The sequence below is a fragment of the Lepisma saccharinum genome, chromosome 5 (assembly GCF_977018435.1).
Source record: "Lepisma saccharinum chromosome 5, izLepSacc3.1, whole genome shotgun sequence".
Taxonomy (NCBI): Eukaryota; Metazoa; Arthropoda; class Insecta; order Zygentoma; family Lepismatidae; genus Lepisma; species Lepisma saccharinum.
Window position 1 is genome coordinate 18863229 of NC_139233.1, and position 24552 is coordinate 18887780.

A 24552-nucleotide genomic window follows, 5' to 3' on the forward strand; every position below is an offset into this window, starting at 1 on the left:
AACACATAACACTGCTAGGTCAAATGTTTGCCCAACACTACTGTCCAAGAACCTCATGTCTTTCCATTCAACCGTGAATGTTTAACAACCTGCTGCTGGCACAGCACCTGAAGCACAAATGGCACAGACACGTGCGCTCCTTCATGAGGAAACCTACTCTGTTGGCACCCCTAGCGGGAAATGTGGTACTTAACATCAGATCACACGGACACCCATCTGCCCTTCAGGGTATGCAACCTATGACAGTTCATTTTTTTTCATTTTTACGTCATGGTGCCCTTCGCTCAGGAAATTTTCTTTGTTTTTTGGTGCCATTCAACACATGCCAATTTTCGTCGATACCAGCTCACGCAGAACGCACACCCACCCCACTCCCGTCAACATCTTCGTTAGCGTTCTTTGGGGAATCCCTTGCGCCGACATTGCACAAAATTGCAGTGTGATTTTTTGACCAGAGCGTACCCAATTTCTTAGTGGACCGCCCAACACCGACGACTTCTCCACCCGTTTTGCCATTATTCACTTCGGAAAATAATTTTCCCACGTTTTCAACTCCCAAGCGTTGTAAACGAACTTACGAAACACCCTGTACATATATATAAATAAATAAATTTTAAGGTCAAAATTGTGTATCCTAATCACTCAAAATGTCATTTTTGGATATTTTTTTTCGTGGGGAAGGCAGTTTGTTTAACACTTCAATTATTTTTTGCAATTACCTGTGTACCAATAGTGTATGTCAAAATTATTTGAAGCTTGAGTCTTTCATAACTTTTTTTTCTACAGGGTAATCAACATACTATTGGATAAAAAAATCCAAGTTCAGGGTTAAATATCTCTGATGAGCAGTTGTTTAAAAATCTGAAATTTGTACACAAGTGCGCTATGATAAGTAACTTCAGTAAAAATTTTGAGTTTGAGATTCAATTGGTTCAAGAGATGCGGTCATGCAAAACTCATGAAAAATTCAATAATTTGCATTAAATAAGGTAGCTATGACTAATTTTATTTCTTATTAACATATTTGTGTCAAAATTCTGCTAACTGTAATTTGGAATCTAAATGAACAACATTATAAACCTGAAATGGATCTGCAATAAAGTATATATACAAGGGTGTGCTGAAAAGTAATGCCTCATTTAATTCTTACTGTGTAAACGCATTTTGAATTTTAAGCAACCATGCATTGTACTCATCAGACTTTCCTGCCTTTCCATTGAAGGATTAAAACTTTTATTGCCACGGGGTGCTGAACCATAGTGAGGAAAATGGCAGCATGTAACCATGCAATGTCGGGGGAGCGCCTGAAGGAACGTTCGGTGATCAAGTTTTTAACCTTCAATGGAGAAGGGGGAAAGTCTGATGAGTACAATGAATGATTGCTTAAAATCCAAAATGCATTTACACAGTAACAAAAAAATGAGCATTACTTTTCAGTACACCCTTGTATATATACTTTTTTGCAGATCCATTTCAGGAATGTAATGTTGTTCATTTAGATTCCAAATTACAGTTAGCAGAATTTTGACACAAATATGTTAATAAGAAATAATGGATTGGATTGATTTGGTGTTTTAAGTCCACTTTATGCACAGTAAGGCTAATTGGGACTGGACCTACAGTTTAAAGTGGGATCCGAACCACTATGTGCCTCCACCGGGTATCGAACCCGGGACCCCTTGGTTACAAGGCAACGACGCTACCACTGCGCCATCGGGAAGGCCCATTTTTAATAAGAAATAAAATTAGTCATAGCTACCTTATTTAATGCATGACCGCATCTCTTGAACCAATTGAATCTCAAACTCAAAATTTTTACTGAAGTTACTTATCATAGCGCACTTGTGTACAAATTTCAGATTTTTAAACAACTGCTCATCAGAGATATTTAACCCTGAACTTGGATTTTTTTATCCAATAGTATGTTGATTACCCTGTAGAAAAAAAAGTTATGAAAGACTCAAGCTTCAAATAATTTTGACATACACTATTGGTACACAGGTAATTGCAAAAAATAATTGAAGTGTTAAACAAACTGCCTTCCCCTGAAAAAAAAATCCAAAAATGACATTTTGAGTAATTAGGATACACAATTTTGACCTTAAAATTTACTATGAAGGGATAATATTTAGAATATTATATACAAATATAATTGTAGGCTATAATGTGCTTAACATCACAGATTTTGTTTCATTGTCTTAGCTTTTACCAGAGCTGAGATAAAAAAGTTACCGCTGATGCTTACCAATGAAGAAAATTACGCGCGCCATGATAAAAAAATGTCAGTCATCTTGAAATTAGGTAACAGTTTCATATCGGCACAACATATTTCTTAATTTTTGCAGAAGAAACTACTTACGAAAATGAGTTTCTGTAGCATTTTCAAAGTTCGTGCAGGTATTTTCTTTCATCTTGGAATCTATATCACCAGGAATTCATGTATTTGTCGAAATATCTCTCCAATGCACAATTGCCGTTGCTTTCATTTCCTTCCTCTACGTGAACCAGATGTTGCGTACGTTTGATGACGTAACCCCCCTGTCAGTGTTTCCAACCACACCATTGTTTTGCAAGATGATGAAATTACGAAAAAGAAAGAAAGAGAAAAATCGTAATATAATTACATTCCTGATATTACTACGACCCCAAATTTTAACTATGTTTGCCTAACCTAACCTTAATAGTTTTTCTTGTATGTACATATTGCTTGCATTGTAGAATTATTTTCCTGTAGTTTACGGTTATTACAAGCATAAGAAAACAGTTTTTCGATATGACATTTCAGGAGAACACACGCTCCCTTCATCAGACATTTATTTTCATGTTGACTAAAGATACAGTTATAACAATGGTTAGCAATTTTTTAAACAAAAAGAATCCATTATATAATGGATGTCAATGTTACATTGTTGTAATATAGCAACCTAACTTACCGTGAATGGTTTTTGGGGCTATGCGTGAATGGTTTGTGGGGCATTTTCCGGTTAATAAGGTTGGAAACACTGATGATCCACAACGCTAGTCAAGCTGTGCCCAGAAGCAAAAAAAGGAAGAACAATAATTACTCATAATGTGAAAAATTGAAATTATTTTCGTGAAAAAAGCATAATTCCACCTTGAAGAATCTTTCGCAATGCAGAATAAGTAAGTACGAATGTTAAATATAATGAAATAAACGAGTGAGAGGTGTTGTGCCCATACGAAACTGGTACCGAAATCAGTGACAGTAAAAAAAGTAACAGTGGTTCTGAACTGTCAACATCTGAGGCTCACACCACACAAAATATAGGCTATAATTTTTAAAAAATAGTGAAGCAACCAGTGTTGTATTACTTGATATGGGTTGACCCATATGCATGCATGTGCAGATGTGTATACAAAGATTAATATTACATGTGGAAAAGTACTAAATGAAAGCTACTTTCTTTTAATGAATTTATCACGCAACTTGCGATCAGATGGTGCAATGAATCCCTTATGAATATTACTTGTTTTTTTTTACCTTGGAGTGTCTGCAAAGTATTGCCATGGATGATATGTTTCACCATTATTAATTGACCGCTCAAGAACCCAAATTCCAGGCCTTGGAGAGTTTGCCATTTTGATGAACACATACGCCACATGGAATTCCTGGAAACAGTGTTAAAAAGTCAATGTCAGGTAAATTTTCATCTTACAATTAAATAGCTACATCACAATACAGTAAACCAGTGCTAAAAGTGGTTTCAGTCAATAGCCACAACGCCAACAACAAATTAATAGACACAATGGGGTCCAGGTCCTTTCTGAAAGGCTTCTCAAGTATTTATTTCTGCTGAACTTACACGAAGGGGAGGATTAGATTTGTATCATACAACTTTGAAATGACAGTACCAAAGATGATTTATGAACAGTATTACTTAGGTATAATTTAACAATACAGGGAATTTCTCCAATTTGTTTGAATTTTCGGTTACTTACTAATTTGGGTCTCCCAATCACGAATCTGCACTTAAAATTTGGCGCTCACGTATAAATTTGGCGCTTATTTGGGGGCAGGTGAATCCGGCCACTTTCTAACATGCCCTTAACAGGGAGTCTATAGATATAGGCGGGAAGCCGGAGCGGAGCGAAGCGGAGCGGAGGCGGGGCCGCGATAGCGGTTGGGGGCGGTAGGTCGATTACCCCAGGGGCGGAGCCCGGAACCGGCGGGAAATTCGGAAATCGAGGGTGTGGAAATAAGAACTTAATTTCGATTATTTTGCTATTTCCACGTGTGAGCGCCAAATTTTGACTGCAGATTCGTGATTAGGGGGTCAAAATTAGTGAGTATGCCGAATTTCAAACAAAATGGAGAAATTCCCTGTATTGTAAAATCGCTCCATTACTTATAATAATGTGCATAAAATATTATCAAATAGTACCCTACTATATGATAGGTATTAATCAGGAACTTTACTTTTCATCAACTTGCTAATCCTTTTGATACATGTGATTTTTTTTATTCTCCGACATTAATATCCTTGCCAGGAGAGTTATTTCTATGCAACCTGTAACTATTCATATAATAATAACAATATTAATTAATAATTATTATAATTGGACCTGTTAATTTAAATCATCATTATTATTTTGACACACTTGGTTCGGACCCCTCCCGAAATATATTTCTAGATACGTGTCTGCTTACCTGGAATTCGAAATGACAACGTCAGGTGGTTTGTTGAATCGAAAAAGTTGGCCGTGAATTATAACATAATGGGACATCATTGAAATTGTCATTACTGTTTATAAATCTTTATCTTCCTCGAGCAGAACCACCATATTTTTTTATCATAATAATTTACTTAGGAAATTAGTTATTTTGTATTTTACGAAGCAACAGATTTTGCTCTTTAGATATTCGATCATTGGCTGTACACACCACGCTATCCAGCGGTCTCCCTTGCTTTGTTTTCATCTTTGAGTGCTGGAACCGCCAGGTTGCTACCCTCTCCATGTATATGAGGTTTTCCCGCGCTTTAGCCTGTTCCCATTGCTTTGCATAGAGTGGCGTTGAGCTGCATGGTTTGCAGAACGAAGTAGGGTTACCAACCACTGGGAAAGGAAAATTTCTATTTTAAGTGCGAAACATCGGCGGCTCGTGACTTTTCAAAGATGCGTGCTACAACTGATGCTGTTTTTCATGTACTTATAATGTACTTATATACCCAATGCAATATCCATTTCAGGGATTTAGGAAGACATATCATGTATAAAGAGAAATGGCCAACACACCTAATCATATATACTGATGGATCCAAAGACCGCCTAGGTGTGGGTTGTGCTTATTTCATTCCAGATCAAAATATAAACAAACAATTCCGTTTACCACCTGACACTTCTATTTTCACTGCAGAAAGTTATGCAATATATAAAGCTCTCACATACGCTATCCATAATAATTACACAAAAATTCTCATCATAACAGATGCTTTAAGCGTATTAATGGCGCTGAGTTCCTCATATCCTCAGATTTGTAAACATCCTTTATTCATCATACTTATAATCCAACAAACTCAGTATGCTAATAGAAGAAATATCAACGTCCAGTTTAGTTACGTAAAGGCTCACCAAGTAAACACGGGAAATGAACGTGTGGACACATATGCCAAAGCCGCTCGATCATCGGAAACTACCTCACTTGCGAGACTTCCATACACGGACCTTCTTCCAAGAGTTAAATATAAACTTCAAGAAAAATGGAAACAGTGGTGTATAGAACAATTTCAATCCACGGGCAACACATATAAATGGTTTGCAGAACATTCACAAAACAAACCTTGGTACTACCCATATAATTTTCCAAGATCAGTTATTACTTTTATAATACGTCTACGTACAGGTCATGTTCGCACTAATGATCATTTATCACGACTACATATTACAACAAAACAAGCCTGCGCATGTGGAGAAGATAATCAAGATGCTACACATCTCTTTTTACAATGTCCCAATTTCGACAGAGAACGAGATAAATTATATAGTGGTTTACGTCGAAATAGAATTCCATTCCCTACATCTCTTACTGCCCTGCTCACGGACCCTACTCCTCCCACCATATGGCTTCTTTATGGATATGCAAGAAGATGTAATTTGACGATCTAACAAACAGTATAAATAAATATCAATAGATGTTGTTTTTTTTCATTCTTGTGAAATATAAGTGAATAGCGAACTAAATACATAAAAAAAAAAAAATTAAAAAAAAAACTCAGGAAGATGACTAAAATCGACTACCAGTTGATAGGGTCAGAAAAAGAAGAAGAAGAAGAATTCCTCGAGTGTACCACAAGTCGGGGTGTTTGAATGGAAAGATACAAGAGCATGGTAGTACAATATGACCATAGCCATTTCATGTACATTACATTAATTTTGCGGACACTGTGAGGTTGAAGAATTTAAATAAAAACTTTACGAAAACAGTATAAATATCCTTTATTAATATATCTACAATTTCATATTGTGTAAACACGCTACGGATAAAAGAAAATGTGAATTAATACAATGAAGGACAAATTGTATTGGAAGAGTGTAGTGTGGGGACTCCTCGGATCTCCCTTATCGCACAACATTTCTGCAACCTTGTGTTCTGACGTCAGATGAGGACTGTGTACGTTGTATGTTAGGTCTGTTATGTTTGGTTCCCATTAGCATAAATGCTCTTCAAATTTATTATTTATGCTAAGAGAACAAAACCTACCTAACCTAACAAATTGGTCATTTCGCCTAAAAATAAAGTGTCTCTACTGACGTCAGAACTCAAGGTTGCAGAAGTGTTGTGTGATAAGGGAGACCCGGGACTCCTCGTCAGTAGCGAACTGTGATAGCAAATCCAGAATTAGAAATTAGAAGTTGTATAAATGAAATAACATTGTCGTAAAGTATACATGAACGTCCGGAAAGGGAGCAAGGGAGTGCCTCGCCCCCTCCCTAGAAAATGAAAGTTATTATATCATTTGGAACGTTGTAGTTGAGCTAGAAAAATGTAATTGTCGAGGGAGTCGATCTTGTTGAACTTGGAATGGAATTACCTTTAAGTGAAGGTAATATTTACTTTTCTAATAAAAAAAAATGTGAATTTATAAGTGAATAAACTTTCTTGTTTAATAATAAAAGAACGTGTTTGAGGCAGGCGCGGAGCGTCCATGTAAGCCGTGTAAGCCGGGCTTACACTTTATTAGTTCTAGTAAAATGTATGTAATTATATGGCAAAATTCGTAAAAACTTCAAAGTTCATCTCGGCCCGATACCAGTCTTCGAGATCCTGTTTGTTAGATTGCAACACTTCAGCACCTGATGGCACATGAGAACTCCCGCCTTTTGCTTGGGGAAAGTTGTAAGCCGTCTGAATGTTGCCTTACAAATTTCTGACCGCGAAGGAGCAGTGCCTACTCTCGCCCACCGTATCTCGAAGGAGAAGAGCAAGGAATATAGGGAGAAGAGCGCGTCGAAACCCTAGGTGTGTAAACCTACTGGCAGAGGCTTACAACAGCGTTGCAAACCTCATGTTTAGAAAAAGTGTTGTTCATGGACGTCCGCAGTATTTCTTTCCACCAGGGAGGATTAAGCAAAGTATTTTTTTCAGGGGTTAGGGTAAACTAGGTATATTTCCCTTCTCAAAATATACTAATTCAATTTGAAGTTAACATTTTTCTGCAACGCCCTTACAATAATTAACAATTTGATGTGACTGAAATGAAATTATATGTGTGAAAATGGTTGACATTCATTTTTCAGGAAGTGTCTCCTCCCCTTGCCCCTTCTGGACATCCATGGTGTCGTTTAAACTCCGAAATTATGCTACATACTACTAAATTGTTCTGGGATTTTCATATTATAAATATTAATTTATAACAAAAACAAATATAAATTCGAATGGTTCAACCAACGGCATCGTTATGTGAAAAGTTTGAGAAAATTCAACCACAACGAAAAGCGGCCCTGTTGTTTTATTTATATCTCCAACTTAAAAACGACTTTTTAAACTTGTGCGAGATTTAGCACCATTATGCTTGGGTTGGCTTCACTGAATACGCTCCAGCGTTGTCGGGTGTGAATGGTTGACTGCAAAGGAAATTTGAGCCGGTGGTGCTTCAAGGAGGTTTTTTCCCCCAGGAACAGGGAATTTTGAAGCAAAAAACTAACAGGAAGGGGAAAAGGAGAAACCTAGAAATGAGCGGGACACAGGAAAACTAGATACACATTAATGTGCTAAATTCTTCTTGTTTCTGTTTTTCGCTTGTAGGAGAGCATAAACATTAGACATATTAAGACTCTGTTTTCCGTTTATGTATGAACTCAGCTGGTAATAATTGAGCTAAAAAGTGAAACAAATATTAATGAAAACTGAAGATTGAACCAATTTTACAAATTTCATGTCAAATGTGAACCAAATATTATTAATTACATAGTCCGTGATTCAAACACTCTTCGAACAACGTACGAAAAGCCTGTTTATGATCTTTTAGGTGCTAGATTTGCCTTTACACTATTCTAAGAAAGCACTTACATGTCCTTTGATAGAAATTTCTGGATATATCCCTACAATTTGTGAACATTTCTTTTATATTGTATTTTTTTTTTTACTAAATATAGGGAATTTAAAGGCAAGAGGGGGAATTTATTTATATCCGAAAGGGATATTCCCCTCACAGTCCGAAAGATCACTGCTTTGAGCAGTGACCGATTTTGGATCTGGTTTCTTTTTGTTTCCTCCTTCTTGCTGTGTGTTTGTTAAAGTCTCGAGGTATTTCTTTTGCAAATTCTATTGAAAAGCGGACTGTCGTCCCTGTGCTGTGGTGTGATACAGTAGTGAAGTGCATTATGGAATAAAATGTGTGTGATTGTGCGGTGGGGTGGAGAACTTGTTGAAGACGCCGTTGTCCAGCAAGGATTTTGCTGCCAAGAATAAACTTGTGGATATAGGTAGGCCCACCCCTTTCTTCTCTAGCGCCGATTTTGCGATTCATGATACGGAGCTGATACTTGGTTATGCGGTTGTAAAAAGTATTCAGCACTTTTTTGTTTCCTTCTGTTTTCGTTTGTTTATTATTATTCATTTTATCTAACTTTGCATATTTTTTATCGATACGTTACTCATTGTGATAGGAATAACACTGACTTAATTATCAGATATCCAGAATTTTTAATTTGGTGAAAAATTCCAGGGAACTGTTCTGGAAAAATTGGGGGGGGGGGGTCGATGTGTGTAGATAAATCACTAACCATGTCAGCCCAAAAATAAGCACAACGGGAAATAGCCTTCGTCATGCTAGGCTTACACTGTTGGAAAGGTCACGCTCCGCCACTGGTTTGAGGTGTATGCATGCATACGCGAGAGTAAAAATACGCTATATGGTAGGCAAGTGCGCACGCAGGATGGGCCAGGAGGAATAGGCGTGCGCAGACCCTCTGATTAGAGGTGCAAAAGCCTTGATGAAAGTTCAATCGGGAAAGAAAAAACTCATTTTATCTCACTCTTTTAGTTTTATTGCATTGATATTGTGTGTGTGGGGGGGGGGTGAAAAAGGTAAAGTGCTCCCCTGTGCTTTGTACAGTGGGATCCTTGAGTATTACCGGGCAAATTGTCCATCACCATGTTCGTGCACTTTATTTGACCCAATAAGAGCTTCAAGAATTAAAAGAACACTCAAAACAAGCTGTTGACAACTTCTGCACCAGCATACATAAAAAATCCATCGCTTATAAACACACAGAATGCAAGAGAAAAATGAATGAAAATAGTCATGGACAATTTGCACGGTAATACTCATGGATCCCACTGTACCACGCCATGAAGGCGTATAGGGGGTGTGGAGTTAGGGCCCCACACCAGGCCCGTACCCAGGATTTTTTTGAGGGGGGCAGACCCTTAGACGAATTTTAAATAAATATTCTCTCATATTATACACTATATATATAAATCTTGGGTACGGGCCTGGTGTGGGACCCTAACTGCACACTCCCTATATGGGTGTGTGTGTGGGAGGTGCGTGTGTGTGTGTGTGGGTGGGTGGGTGTTGTATAGGGGAGGGTGGGTAGAGAAATTTGCTCATTTTGTTACGAAATGTTGAAGAACAGCATTTTCTAACCTATATGTATGCAACCACGTGACAAATATTTGCAGTTGACACAGACATTTGTTTTTGTCAAAGCGAAAAAAAAAATGTATGATAGAGGTAGAGAAGACTACATGTGTGCATATAATGCAAGCAATTCAAATAGCCTAGGAAAAGAAACATATGTGTGTGGGTTCACACCCACTTTGCAAAGTCTGACTTTTCCAGGTATTTTACATAACTGTGTAATGATTTAACATGCTAAAAAGTAAGAGTTACACTTCAACTTTGTAAGTTTATCAAATGAATCACGTTTGTTGAACATTTTTTTAAATAAATGAAAAATAAAATGAAAGAACCTCTTTATAAGCAATATTACCCAAAAAGGAAGATTGTTGGGAAGATAAAACGAAACGTGTTTCCGGTTACAAATTCTGCCAAGTAAAAATCATTTAATTCCCCTGACTTTTCCAGGTTTTGAAAGCTTTTTAAAAAAATAATTTGTTTCCAATGACCTCAGTCCTAGCCTTGTTTTCCTGACTCCTCCATTTGTCCAGGACTTTGGAGTCAGTGCAAACCCTGTAAATAAATTATCTTAAGGGAACGGCTAAGTGACTTCACCCTGGCAGTGTGTCTGCTGGCGTAATATTGTTTCCGTGGTGTATTTTCGCTTTTAGAATCTTATTCGACAGTAAAAATAAATGCCAGTGGGAACCAAGAAACTATTAAATGGGGTTGCATACTTGTGGGATAGAAAATGCCATTTTCAAGGGCTCACAGGATCGAACTTTTTGACCTTGATGTCTTCTGCACACTGTGAAAGTTGTCTTTTGTACGGTCACACCACTGTGTATTTATGTTCAAGACAATTACAAGTAGAAAAGAAGAAAAGTTGCAGTAAAACAAATTCCGATTGACAGAATTTCGTAAATAATAATGTACTTAATTTCTTGAGTGTTATGAACAAATAACAATATATGTTAAAAGTACTTCAGTAATTTTTTTACCCCAAAAATCTAGCAACGATTCTGCTGTGAAGTGGCTTCTCCTATTTACATAATATTAATTAACCCTAAGCCATTGAGTGGCAGAATTGACATCAGTTGCAGAAAGACTCTGATGTTGGAGAAAGAAAACAAAGTTTTTATATCCTTCTGCTCAGTGGTGGCGAAAAGGGATCACAGACCTTGCAGTGCGGGTGGAGACCTAAATGCTCCTTATATGGTTGGTTTTGTATTGCAGTCATTGAGAAACCATTATTTCCTAATGTAAAGAGTATAGAAAATTTCCCTCTATTCTAATTATGTGAAACATTTGTGAATGAGCCGAGGCGAAAAGGTCGGGACATGGATTAAAAGGAATGGACTGTCCCGACTAAATCGGAACGTCTGATAGCCTTGCATGGTTATAGAACTAAAATAGCCCAATATTGCAGACTGCAGACTTTTAGAACCTACCTCTGTCCAGAAACAACCTATTCATTTGTGCAAGGACAAAATCGAAATTCATACAAAATTTGAAAAACCATCAACGTAATTTTTATAGGTTTTTATACGTTCAAATTTAAATTTTTCATGGCTCGAGGGGGGCCATGGCCCTCCTGCCCCACCCCCCTTGGGTACGGGCCTGCCCCACACTTTCATGATCACGGCCGAAGGTAGAGGTGATGTGACCATCACCAAGCCCCTGGCCGCCTTTGCCCCCCACCCTCCATGAGTTTCCTCCAGGTACCCAGTCACCATCTGGCGGGAATATTACTGATACACAAACATTTGACTAGCGGCGTTCGTGACCACAGGTGTCACAGATAACGCAACGAAACTATCCTACTCTTCCCTTCCTTTTATTTCTTTTCTAGCGGGCCGAAACTATGGTTTTATGCAGTGCCGGATCTACAAATCTTGCCCCCCCCCCCGCTAAATATATCCAAAGGCCCCCTCTACCTACCTTCACACACACACACACATTATATATATACTCATGCTCATAAATTACTAAGTATAATAGAGGTTTTGGTGCCCCACGATACAGCACTGAAACAAACTAGTTCTGGTAGCACAGACACATGTTGAACACACAAGAAAGACATCCACATACCCTGTTTAACCCAGTTTATTGCAGAAAACGTGAGAAAAACCAAAGAGCGCACATATGATACAAACCAAGGGAGATTGTAAATTGTTGTTCCACAGTTTTTTGAGCATGTGCACAGGTTTCAGTATGGAATGTGATGCCCATGCACATTGACACATGCAGTACAACGGCTTGGCATACTCTGGAGGAGGTTGTCGAGCAGCTGTTGGGGTATGGCGTCCCATTCTTGCATCAGTGCATGTCGGAGCTCCTGAAGAGTCCAAGGAGGTGAAAGACGTGCTGCGACACGTCGGCCTAGAGCATTCCAAGCATGTTCGATTGGGTTGAGGTCGGGGGAATAGGCAGGCCACATCATTCGTATGATGTCTTCTGTTTGAAGGTACTCCTTCACAATAGCAGTTCGGTGTGGCCTGGCATTGTCATCCATCAGGAGGAACGTAGGACCGACTGCACCTCTGAAAAGACGAACGTAGTCTTGCAGAATAACATCCTGGTACACCTGACCTGTTACAGTACCTCTGTCGAATATATGCAAGGGTGTACGTGAACCCAGGATAATGCCACCCCACACCATGACACCACCACCTCCATACTGGTCCCTTTCGACGATGTTACCGGGTCGGTATCTGGTACCTGGTTCGCGCCAGATGGTTACACGACAAGAATCATTGTTGAGACTATACCTGAACTCGTCAGTGAAGAGTACCTGAGACCATTCTTCCATTGTCCATGTCCTGTGTTCTCTACACCAGTTGTTACAGGCTACTCTGTGACCATGTGACAGTGTGCAAATTGCAGGCCTCCGAGCAAATAAACCGTGCCTGTTGAGTCGTCTGTACATAGTGTATCTGGAAACAACTGTTCCAGTGGCAGCTGCAAGGTCTCGAGCAAGGCGCCCGCCAGTACTCCGTCTGTCTCTGGGCACTTACGGTCAGATACCTGTCTTCTCGTGTTGTTGTACACTGTGGACGTCCACTGCTGTAGCGCCGAGACACATTTCCAGTCTGTTGGAATCGTTGCCATAATCGTGAGATGACACGTTGTGGCACATGGAGCACCTGTGACACGACCTGCTGTCTTTGGCCCGCCTCTAGCCGCCCAAGTATCTTTCCCCTCATTACATCATCAATATGTGTTCCTTGAGCCATTTCACACACACACACACACTCACCATTAGCACAACCGAACACAACTGCATACTTCCTATAGGCACTGTACTCTGGTCAGCAGTTTCGCTCCTGTGAGTCATTGGTCTGCTTACAGCGCCACCAGCGGCGTAGTGTCCACGTAAGGCTTGTAAGTCCACCTTACAAGCTGAAATTATTGAAGAAAACGTATTTCATTCCCGTATTTATCGCTTGAACACACATAGCAATATCAGACTTCAAGTAGAACTTTTAACGAAACAATTGAGGACTTGTTTTGATTCGAGTTGTTTCTCTGTAAGGCTTCTTGGGAGGACTTACGTGCGGGTGAATGGAAGAAATGATTTGGACTCGCCCATGGCGGGTGTGTTTGCTTACGTAGTATCTTATCAACCAATGACAGGGCGTCCCGATTCTCATGCACTGTAAGGCGCATTACGAGTGGGTGCTATCTGGCGAGATTTCTGTCCCCGCTGCGTCTGTTTGCACGATCGGAAGAGAACCAAGAAAATAGACTCCCGTGTTGTTTCAACAATTATTGACGGGCGGTGTAGCTAACAAAACGGGTGTCATTTTAAATGTGTAAACTAACTATTAAGTTCACAAAGAGATGGTTTAATGTTGAATATTACCTTCATTAGAAGCAGCGAAGTTAAAGATAAGAAGAGGAATGTCTGGCAATTCTAGATCCGGCAGCGCCCGCAAAGTTAGGCGCGTGCATCCCAGTTGCCCGTCATGTTAAAAGCATGCGCGTAATACTTAGCGTTATGATTTACAGATTTTCTTTTTTTACCTTTTCCTTTGACTAAGTTGCTTGATATGCTTTTCAAAATGTGCGCAAATATCGTAACCATGATAATGAGTAATATTTTCGAATGCATTTGCATTTGCAAATTGTATCTTACGCATTTCCCACAAATGGCTTTTTAGTGAAATAAAAAGAATAATATGAATAAAAATATGACATGGCCTTTCCAGAATAAGAGTTTGTGTGCTTAACTAAGCTGTATGCGAAATTTGTCAATTGCTACCAGTTGAAAGTTGAGCTACAGGTAATTTATTCTGAAGCCGAATATCGATTAAAGAGTGTGTTTGAACTTCATGAGTACCTGCGTACTACCCATTTGAATGAAGCTGTTGAACAAGTGTACAAACGAACAGAATTCTTCCTCACTGTTCCTGCCTCAAGCTCGTCGGTGGAAAAGTAGTTTTCTGCACTGAAGAGGATTCACACATTTCAACGCAGAACACAGACTCAGGCAAAGAAATCTGACTTGGGACTGATATCCATTGAAAAGGATCTGCTAAAGACATTGACCAGAAACTCACGATTCTACGACTAAAGGATCGTCGGATCGAGTTACAGTATAAATGAGAATTTTCATTAAGTAATACATACATATGCTATTATTGTTAACATAGAGTGTGTGCATTTTATGTTTGAAATTGAGTATGCCCATGCATGACTTACATTCAAATAGATTCTACTTAGTTAAGATATCTTTGGGTTTTCTTTATCCAATATTCAGATCAGGTTTATCTAAGGAAGCCTTACACCTTTCATAGAATCACGCTACGCCACTGAGCGCCACCACACACTGGATGAAGGTCATAGTCAACACAGGTTCTTTGGTACAGTATCCGGACATCATTTAAAGCTGCAACGTGCACATCAAATATTTATTTGTACAAGATTCAGCATTATCCTTAATTTATGAGCATGAGTGTGTGTATATATATATATATATATATATATATTACACATATATAATGTCTGTGTGTGTAATTCTTGATCTCATGTTGACAAACTCACATACAAGGGCTACAGGGTGGTTCAAAAGTCCGTTAACAGCCCCTATAAAAAGTAAAGGAGTTAGGCTGGGTACAATTGATAGAAACAGGTTAGGCTTAGGGGGAACCACGTTGGTGTTCCAAGCGGATGTCCACCATATTAGTGGCCACCATATTGAATTCAACTCAATTTTTTTTTAATGGGAAGGGGGTGATGTGCATAGGCGCCGATTTGTTAAGAGATTTGGGGGGAGTAAAGCTAAGTAAAGCATAAATACTCATTTATTTCTGTTTGCGGGAAGAGGGGTATTTTTCTTTCCTTAAGGTGGAACCTAATACACTTGAATTAACCTTTGAAAAATAGTAATTGCAATAACTGTATTTGACAACAAAACATATATATCAGGGTACTTCGAACTTTATTAGCTGGACAAAAAATTCACTGCACTACTGTAATTATACAACATAATACTTTACATGTAACTTTTGACTGAGAATTTTTTATCATATTCTGTTTATAATACTTATTCTTACAATCCTTTATAGGAGTGTAATATCTTCACACATATTTACATAAAAAAGGAAGGCCCAAGATAAAAATTTTCATCTGGGCGAGTGATTTTTTACATTTCCGAAAGGAAACATAGGAGCCTATTTTGCAATGGACTGGCTCATTCAAGAGCATGAAGACTGCAGTATTCCCATGCTTCTTCCTCTATTCTCGCACATATTCATTCATAATGTGCCATGCGTTTCCCTTAATTCATTGTCAGTTTGAAAATGGAAATACTAAAATAGTAAACGGACAAGCACTCAAACTGAGCGATAGTCTCCACATTATTGATTCTGTCCATTTCAGAGCAGAATCCTACGTAATTTCCCACCTAGTGTGTGTGTGAAGTTTCTGTGTGCAAAAGTTATGCAATATGTTGGAATATATGATTGGGCCCCTTATAAGGGGGTCAAACGAGAACTGGATGAGCCCGGGCCCCTCTGCCCCTCCCTCCCGGTTTCGACACCGGTGGTGATGTGATATACATAGGCCTATATGACACTATTTTCTCATGAAATTGTAGCCTGATTTGATCTAAGGTCGGAATTTTTCCGGCTTTGTCCCCGCAAAAAGTTGATCCAGGGTCCACCCAGCATCAAATCAAATGGTACCCGTTGGGGTGTGTGTGTAAATGCGGCCAGAGCGTGGTGCTGATCACATCACCTCCAAGATGTCCGGCATCGAAAATATGTGAGACCCCGCCCCCACATATCCTAAATGTGCCTTCATGGCACGGTGCTACATGCACAGGGAACTTTAACTTTACCTGTGACTATATACTACATTTATATACGAACCCTCTACTATGTTAATGGCTGAGGGCCCCCCTAAAGGATTACTTGTCTACGGGGCCCCCGTACTGCGGGGTTTTGCGGGTTGTAGATCTCGCACTGGTTTTATGTGTAAGTTACTGTGAGAATTGAGGTGTCGCTATTATTTCTTTACTGAGTGTACAATGTTAGTCTTCTTTCAGTTGGTAGAAGAGTTTTAAAGAACTCCACTATGTCACTGACACAAACGTGTACGACCAAATTTTGCTCAACATAAGGCAACAACAGATCTACAGCAGTGGCGTTGATTGAATGCCAAACCTTGAGAGGGCAAGGAAAGTTTACTTTCTAGCTTAGCTCTAAGAGGCAATGTTGCACCCTAATCGCTGCTACTGAAATGTGGAATTTTAGAAAAAATGGTGTATGTTGCATTTGAGGTAGTATCAGAATCATTCCACCATTTAGGTGTGAGGGAGTGCTAATAACAAGAAATTTTCTGGAATGTTAATAACAAGAAATTTGTTAGAGAAAAAAGTAGGATAGTCCAATTACATAGTAAATAATGTATCTCTTAAGCAATTGCTTGGAACTCTCATTGACATGAAAATACTTCATTTTTCTTTAATAGTATAATATTGTTTAAGGTCGTCGATAAGATTCCTCTACACTAAATTTCTAATTGGCGGCATTATGGGGGCAACTGCCCCCTGTGCGCACGCCTATGTTAGATTCATGTTGACTGTCGCAACTAGGGGTGTTCCAGACCACGCCGAGAAATTTTCGAAATTTCTCGATGCGGTGAATATCTCGAATTGTATCACTATTTCCCCTCTACAAGTGATTGTTTTTGCACTTGTGGAATAAAAACTTAATTTCAAGAAATTTCAGACACTTATAGCGCAGAAAATATAAAAAAATAACCTATTTTAAATAAGATCCTTTGGAATTTCTCGGCTGTTCGGGATTACGTAAAGTCTGGAAATAATTTTCCCAAGTCGCGATCTAGCCTTGATAATTCACACCCCGTCATTTTGAATTGTTTCTTTTTTCTATTTTTACAGTACCCTTCGGCAGGTAAGCACATAGTATATCTGTGAATTGTGAAAAAGTACAAAAAGGCCAAGAACTGCTGTTCATGGACAAAGTGATCGAATTTTATGATGGTCGGTATTGCTGCTACAACCATTTTCGTCGTGTAAAGTAGTACTTGCAGTAGTAAAGGGCAAGATATAAAATCTTACTCTGCCCCCTGAGAAAAAATCGTGCGGGCGGCCTTGATTACAGGCGTGTTATACAAGGACGACTCATGCAAACTCATGAGAAAGGAGATGAAAGTTCAAAGGTTGGTGCATGTGCATTGAAAGCAGATTTCTTCCACGTTCTTCAAGCGAATCATCACGCGTCAATCTCCGACGGGACGGGTAGACAGGAAGTGCTTAATTCACGAACACGTTTGTCCCAGCCGCCCATAGTTGGGCAGTTTCTTCTCTCGCTGTGTTGGAAACCGTTCCACGAGGACCAATTATCGTTACCATTATTATATTGATAAAATAAGTAAGTGGTTCAGTCGGTAGAGCGACTGACTGCGGGAGAGTTCGATTCCCAGCGTGAGTGATTTAGGGTGGAAATTTTTCCAGCAGCGTCCATGTATGGAGTGGATCTGAAATTACCCTAGCCTCTGAAGGTAAAGGCGGCCGGAGCGTGGTGTTGATCTAACTAACTAACTCTCTAGCCTTCTTAAACCCGAAGGTTTATGGCTGCAGCAACACAGGCCTTCCATCTATTCTGAGCAAGATCTATCCACTATTTTCCATCCCTATCGATTTCCTTTACGTCCATCTCAACGTTATCTCTCCATCTTCGTCTTGGCCTTCCTACTGGTCTCTTACCATCAGGTTTCCCAACAAGAAGCCTGTAACTCTTCTTTCCTCTCCCATTCGTGCCACATGGCCTGCCCACATAAGTCTTCTTGATTTAATCATTCAAATAACATCTGGACACTGGACATGAATACAAATTATGCAGTTGATCACATCCCCCAATATGCCTTCACGGTATGTTGTAATGAAAAGGGGGTAGCTTTACCTTTACCTTTACCTTCGCCACGACGAGGGTTCGATACCCGGTAGAGGCACATAGTGGTTCGGATCCCACTTTAAAAAAAATGCAGGTCCAGTCTGAACAAGTCACAATGATTACAAGAAAGGATACAGAATAAACCTCTATGCTATGACCAGGACTTGAACTAATATCCTTCGAAGAAGAGGTCGTGAGACCAATGTTGCCATATGAAGGGAATTTCCCTTCGTTAAAGGAAATTTAGGGAAAAAATTGAGTCGAAAGAGAAAGGAGAAATTTTATGAAAAATATCAAATTTGCTATCAGCTTCAAGTGTGAAATACATTTTACCTTATTTAGTCATGTAAATTATAATCATAGTAATTATCAAAAAAAGTATTGACTTAAATTTGGCTTGGAACAGTACGCTAAGCGCAGTGGCGTGCACTAAGGAGTAGCTAGGATAGCAGAGATAGATCGATCAATCTCACATCTCTAATTATTTTCAAATCACAATATTAATTGTCTTGTTGATGCTACAGTTCACATACAGCACTTCTTTTTTCACGCGCTTCTCGTCTCTCGGTGCGAGTAGGAAGGAACTACTCTAGCTGGATTTTTCTCCGCCTCACCAGTTCCAGGTAGAAACAGCAGTCGGAAGGGAAAGGGAATATTTCTGCATCTACCCCATTGCCCCCCCCCCCCACCCGCTGCAATGGTCGTGGTTTATGGTACCCCGGTCTATCTGCTATATGAACACATAGGGGATTGGTTTCCCCTCGATTCCTTTATGAATCCTCAGAAGATCTCAGGGGAGAAATTTCTGCAGTACTTAGTTCTCTGTATTTACACCAGAACTTTATACACGTTGTATAATATGTAAGTATAATGTGGGATATAAAAATATAGTTTTATTGTTTGTGAAATGGGAACATTATTATGTGCAGACAAGAACACTTGGAAAAGTTATGCTTTCTTTTATTTGTTTCTCAAATATGGAAGATATAATGATTAAATACCAAATATTTGCTCACGCTCTCTCTCACTCTCGTCTTAATAGTGTTTTATTTTAAAATACTAATCTCTTGGCCTCCAATAAAAAAAAAAGGGTAAGCTAAACGGTCATAAATACGGATGTATTTATTTGAGCAAGACAACGCGCGTTCTTATTGTTGTTGTTGGTTTGGTTTATTTTACTTTGCTTCTCTGCCACATTTCGATATCGCAGAAATGAGGATGAGTGATGATATGATGAAATTGATGAAGGGACCTCACAAAGAACATCCATGTCCAGGCCGGGATTCGAACTCTGGAATTCTGGCTTAGTAGTCAAATCATTTTTTTTTTTCAAAAGGGGGAAGTTACATGTACTTTTTTTAGTAGTCATTCCCCAATTTGCAATCTTTTTCCGCCTTTGACGTTCTTTTTCTAGGAATACTGGGCTCTAAAGGGGGCACGCCGCTGATTGCTACTCCAGCTTTGACAGCTAATGGTGTAACAAGACACCAAAGATGGTGCTAAAGAACACGAATTCCGCATTAACACAGAAAAGGACTGTCCTGTAGCCACCACTGGTGGCAATTCCGTTACATACCTTTTAGAGTATACTTTCTATTTATACAATTTTTAAATTGACAATAACAAAACCAGCATAAGCCTAATGGTAACTGGTATCATAATTTTCTTTTTGTGTTTTGAATATCTGCCTAAAGTGTAGAATTTGATATATCAATAATCTTCATTTTCTGTATTCATTCAATTACTCCGCTGACCTACGTGGCGGAGTGGTAAGCACAGACTCCAGGGGGACCAGGGTTCAAATCCTGGTCTGGGCATGGGTGTTCATTGTGAGTGCCCATTCATCAATTTCATCATATCATCACTCATAATCATCTTCGAGATTAGCCAAAAGTGTTAGAAAAGCGAAGTAATATAAACCAAATCAGTCAATCAATCAATAATTCAATCACTCCAAGCATTTCTGTGGTGTTTTCTATGGGATGACTAACAATCAGTGCCGGCGATTAGGTGGGCGTGGGGAGGGCAGTTGCCCCCCACTTTTTGCCACTTTTTCCCCCGCACTATGCTAAACCTTATCTACCATGGGGAAGTAAAGTCCTTCCCCCCTCAGTTTTGAAACCTTGCCCCCAATTTTGGAACCTAATCGCCGCCACTGCTAATAATAATAATAATAATAATAATTAAATGACAAATTTATGATAGGACACTTACATTTTTCTAAGACGAAGGGAAAAATAGACAAAAGGGGGAATTTTCGGTTGTGCAAATTAAGGTCTACACAGCTTTACATTTCTGGTGCCATATAAAAAGTCTCAAGTACGTCAAAATCTATGTACAAAACGGCTACTTTTGGGTTTGTGATTTGGCAAAATTTCTGGAGGGGCACGGGCCCAGTGAACCCATGCATGGCTACGCCAATGCCTAGATAACTAACACACAATGCCATTTTTTGCTTTCCAACTATCGTGCAACAGGATAGGGCGAACAAAGGACCTCCATCTTCGTATCTTCCCCTACGTGCTTGCTCTTGTAATTTAGGAACCTCGAAGCAGATAGGGCTTCCGTCGGGGGTTGTTCCAAGAAGGAAGTAGCCTGATAGCGGCGGTGGACGAATGTGTGCGTGGGACTTGCCCTTATCTCCTTGTTATCGTGCAAAGAGTAGTTTTTCTTTCCAGATCCAACTCTTATCGCTTCCTCTGCAAACGCCTCCTTCGAGTGTTGTTTTCCAAACACCAACCAAAATCTATCCCCGCATTAGCGGTGGGGGGAGGGGGGACACAGTGGCGGCGATTGAGTTCCAAAGCTGGGGGGCAAGGACAGTTTACTCTCCCTTGGTAGGTAAGGTTTAGCATAGTGCGGGGGCAAAAGTAGCAAAAAGTGGGGGGGAACTGCTCACACGCCCTCCTAATCGCCTCCTCTGGGGAGACATGATGTATAATGCACCAAAATATTTAATTATACACTATACATTTTCCCGGATTATTGGAGGGACGCATTCTACATGTTTCCCCGTTTACTGTATCGTCAAATTGATTGACTTTCTGCCACTTTTGGATAATCATGACGATGAAGATGAATGGTAATATGATGGGATGGATGAAGGCAGTGATTTTACCCACACACCCCTAAAAATGTCCTCACTCCCCAATTCATGGTGCTTTTGGCTCTAAATTACACATACACTCCCTCCCCCCATAGAAAATTCTGGATAACCTCTGGCAAGGGAACAATCACAAACACATGAACGACCCAACACGATACAGAGGATTTTCCTATCTCAATTGTGTGCCCAAGGGAATGTAGTGCTATTATAAAAAGAACGTCAAAGCCAGGAAAAGATGGTAAAACGAGGGCTGACTACTACAAAAAAAAAAAAAACAGTATACGAACCCCTACCTTCAGGGCATGCCACTGTTCTGGCTGCAAACCCAGGCGCCAGAGTCTTGTTGGTGTGCAAAATGCAGTCCAGGGTGTACTACGTGGAAGCAGTGTTGCCACATGAAGGGAAATTTCCCTTTTTGAAGGGAAATTTGGAGCTAATTTTAAGTGAAAAGGTTAATTCAATGAAAAGTAGCGAATTTTCAGGAAAATTTTAAGGCAGACTCAATATTAATTATATTAAACATTATAAGAGATTCCAGTTTTGAAGATGAGATTTTTTTTAAAAAAAAAAAATTGTCGTATACTTTGTTCTGAGAGGAAGGGTGGAATTTGGGTTGGTTCACATCTGGCTACCGTTTGGACCATTCACCCTTATGTCCCGGCTGTGGGAGTGGGTGGCTAATTGCAAAGATGGGGATGAGTGATAATATGATGAAATTTATGAATGGACACTCACAAACAGTCATCCCAGGCGGGGATTCGAGACCACTGGGACCACTGGCGTCGTAGCATTGAAAAGTTAAATTATTTAACATTTTATACATACATATGAACATGGATCAACGATAATATTTATTATTATTATTAATTCTTTAGATGAAGGGAAAATGCGCGAAAAAGGGAAATTTTTACCCCTTGCAAAGGGATATTGTGCTTACAGATTGTGGCAACACTGCGTGGAAGAGAGGTTGGCATTTAGGTGTCTTCTGAAGGGCTCCTTTATTGCACCCCCTTGGCGTATTGAAATTTAGAGATGGACTTGAGTAGCTGAAATATTTCCGCCTCGAATATACATGGTTTCCATGAAAGTTCATACCACAATAACACGAATTGTAACTCAAAAAGTATTGACTCAGATTTTTAATAACCTGTCTTTTTTTTTACTTCTCACATAAAACTCCAGTTTTTGGAATTTTGAAAGTTGTGAAACCATTTGTATTTTGGATTAAATCTTAAGACTAAAACATAGTCTATCCACACACACACCCCCAACATCCCCCATATTTCCCCAACAGCGCCTAAAATTTTCACAAAGGCCCAATTTTTAGTAATTTTGGTTCTAAATTTATCCCTATCCTCCTGCCAAGATGGAAAATTCGGGATAAACCACTGCTTGTATTTTAATTTATTCGATCTAGACTAGTGCAATTTTCACTTTGGTTACTCTATTCGAATAATAACTAACTGAAAGGCTTTCTGTCTTTTGTAACTTGAAAAGAAAGATGCCAATTTCCAGGGATCGAAGGACCGGTTCGAACTTCAAGTTCCTCCCGAAGCCCACGCTGTGCTGTTGTGTTTCTCATTTTGTGTTACTCTCCTTGGAAAGGAAACATTTTGGCCTATCCTCCCTCCAACTTCAGCGTTCTTTTGGGATAATGGATTCTTTGTTCTTTCTTTCTTCCCAGCCGAAGACTTGAAAGAACTCCTCATTGCCATAAAGCCGAGGCTCCCTCTTCTGTGGTCACAAGAAAACAGGAAACGTGGGGGGACGCTGGAACATCTGGCGAGAGAAGATGATCTCCGCTCCCGTCCCTCGTGGACCGTTTCCTCTTTCCACATGTGGCAGACAAAATGCAGTCGAAAGTCAAGGACTTTGCTTTGGGTTCAAGTGGGAAGGGAGGGAGTGCCAGTCATGGCTTCGCTACTTTTGCACAACACACATATGAATCTATTTCTCGAAAACAAGAAAGTTGTTACCATTGCGGTGACACATATGAAGTAGGGATATATCCGGAATTTGCAATTGAGGAGGAGGACGGGGGTTTAAGACTGTAAATACTATTTTATGCGCGACCTGTCGCGAAAAAATTCAATAGTAAAAATAAATAACCCTTATTGTTTCAGCCTGGAGGACTTTCTTACAAGCCCATTCTCTTTGTAAAAACTAACAGAATATAGAATTTTACAAAAAAATACAATATTAAAAATAATATAAACTAAGAAAAACGTTTGTGTGTAAACTTAGTGAACTCACATTTCTCATATTCATTATGTTAATTTTGGAGTAGGGCTACTTTAGATTAGGTTGTATAATGAAGAAAGATGAATGATATTGAAAATAGTGATTTATCCACACACCCCAACACCTCGCCCCCAAATTTCTTCCAACATTCCCTAAAGTTTTTCACAAAGGCTCCAAACTTACCCTTACACCCCCATAAATTCTGGATAAACCCCTGATTGAGAATATTAACTATGAAAAGGGTTGGTATTCAGAGGTGTAGCTAAGGTTGTGGGGGGAAGGAGGGGGATCGTCCCGGGTGCCGAAATAGCCAAAATCGAAAAATATCGGGGGGAAAGTAAATCTTAGGGGCGCCCCTTGAAATTTTTAACGGCCTATTGCCTATTGTAAGAGATCTAAAAATTGTCTTACCTCCTTCACTGGTAATGTAATCGTTTGCGTAAGGGTCATTTCAAGTTCATATTTATTAATTAAGACCACTGTACCATGCGCTTCCAACGGGGATCAACCCCTTGGTGCAGCCGCGTAACTAGATGTTTTGGCACCCCAGGTAGGATTGTGGTTTACGCCTACCACAGGCGCACTACCGAGTACCGACATTTTATGTGCGTCTTTAGATATTTTCTTCTTATGCCATGGTTTGTGACGTTCACATTATACAAATTTGAAATGAGGAAATAAAGAAAAAATGGTTACA

At 39.5% G+C, this 24552-nt stretch overlaps 1 protein-coding gene across 2 annotated transcripts in view; it reads right to left on the bottom strand.

Annotated features, from left to right (window-relative positions):
* The window catches only part of LanA (laminin subunit alpha), a 137518-nt gene that overhangs the window by 106551 nt on the left and 6415 nt on the right, over positions 1–24552 (bottom strand). The window contains exons 1-2 of one of the 2 annotated variants that reach the window (XM_083122228.1): positions 4670–4791; positions 3503–3630 (exon numbers count right to left, since the gene is read on the bottom strand). In XM_083122228.1, the coding sequence (XP_082978354.1) occupies positions 3503–3600 (98 nt within the window). In that variant the 5' untranslated portion in view covers positions 3601–3630; positions 4670–4791. Of the gene's footprint in view, positions 1–3502; positions 3631–4669; positions 4792–24552 lie in introns of those variants that run through there. The other variant, XM_083122227.1, reaches the window with a different exon arrangement.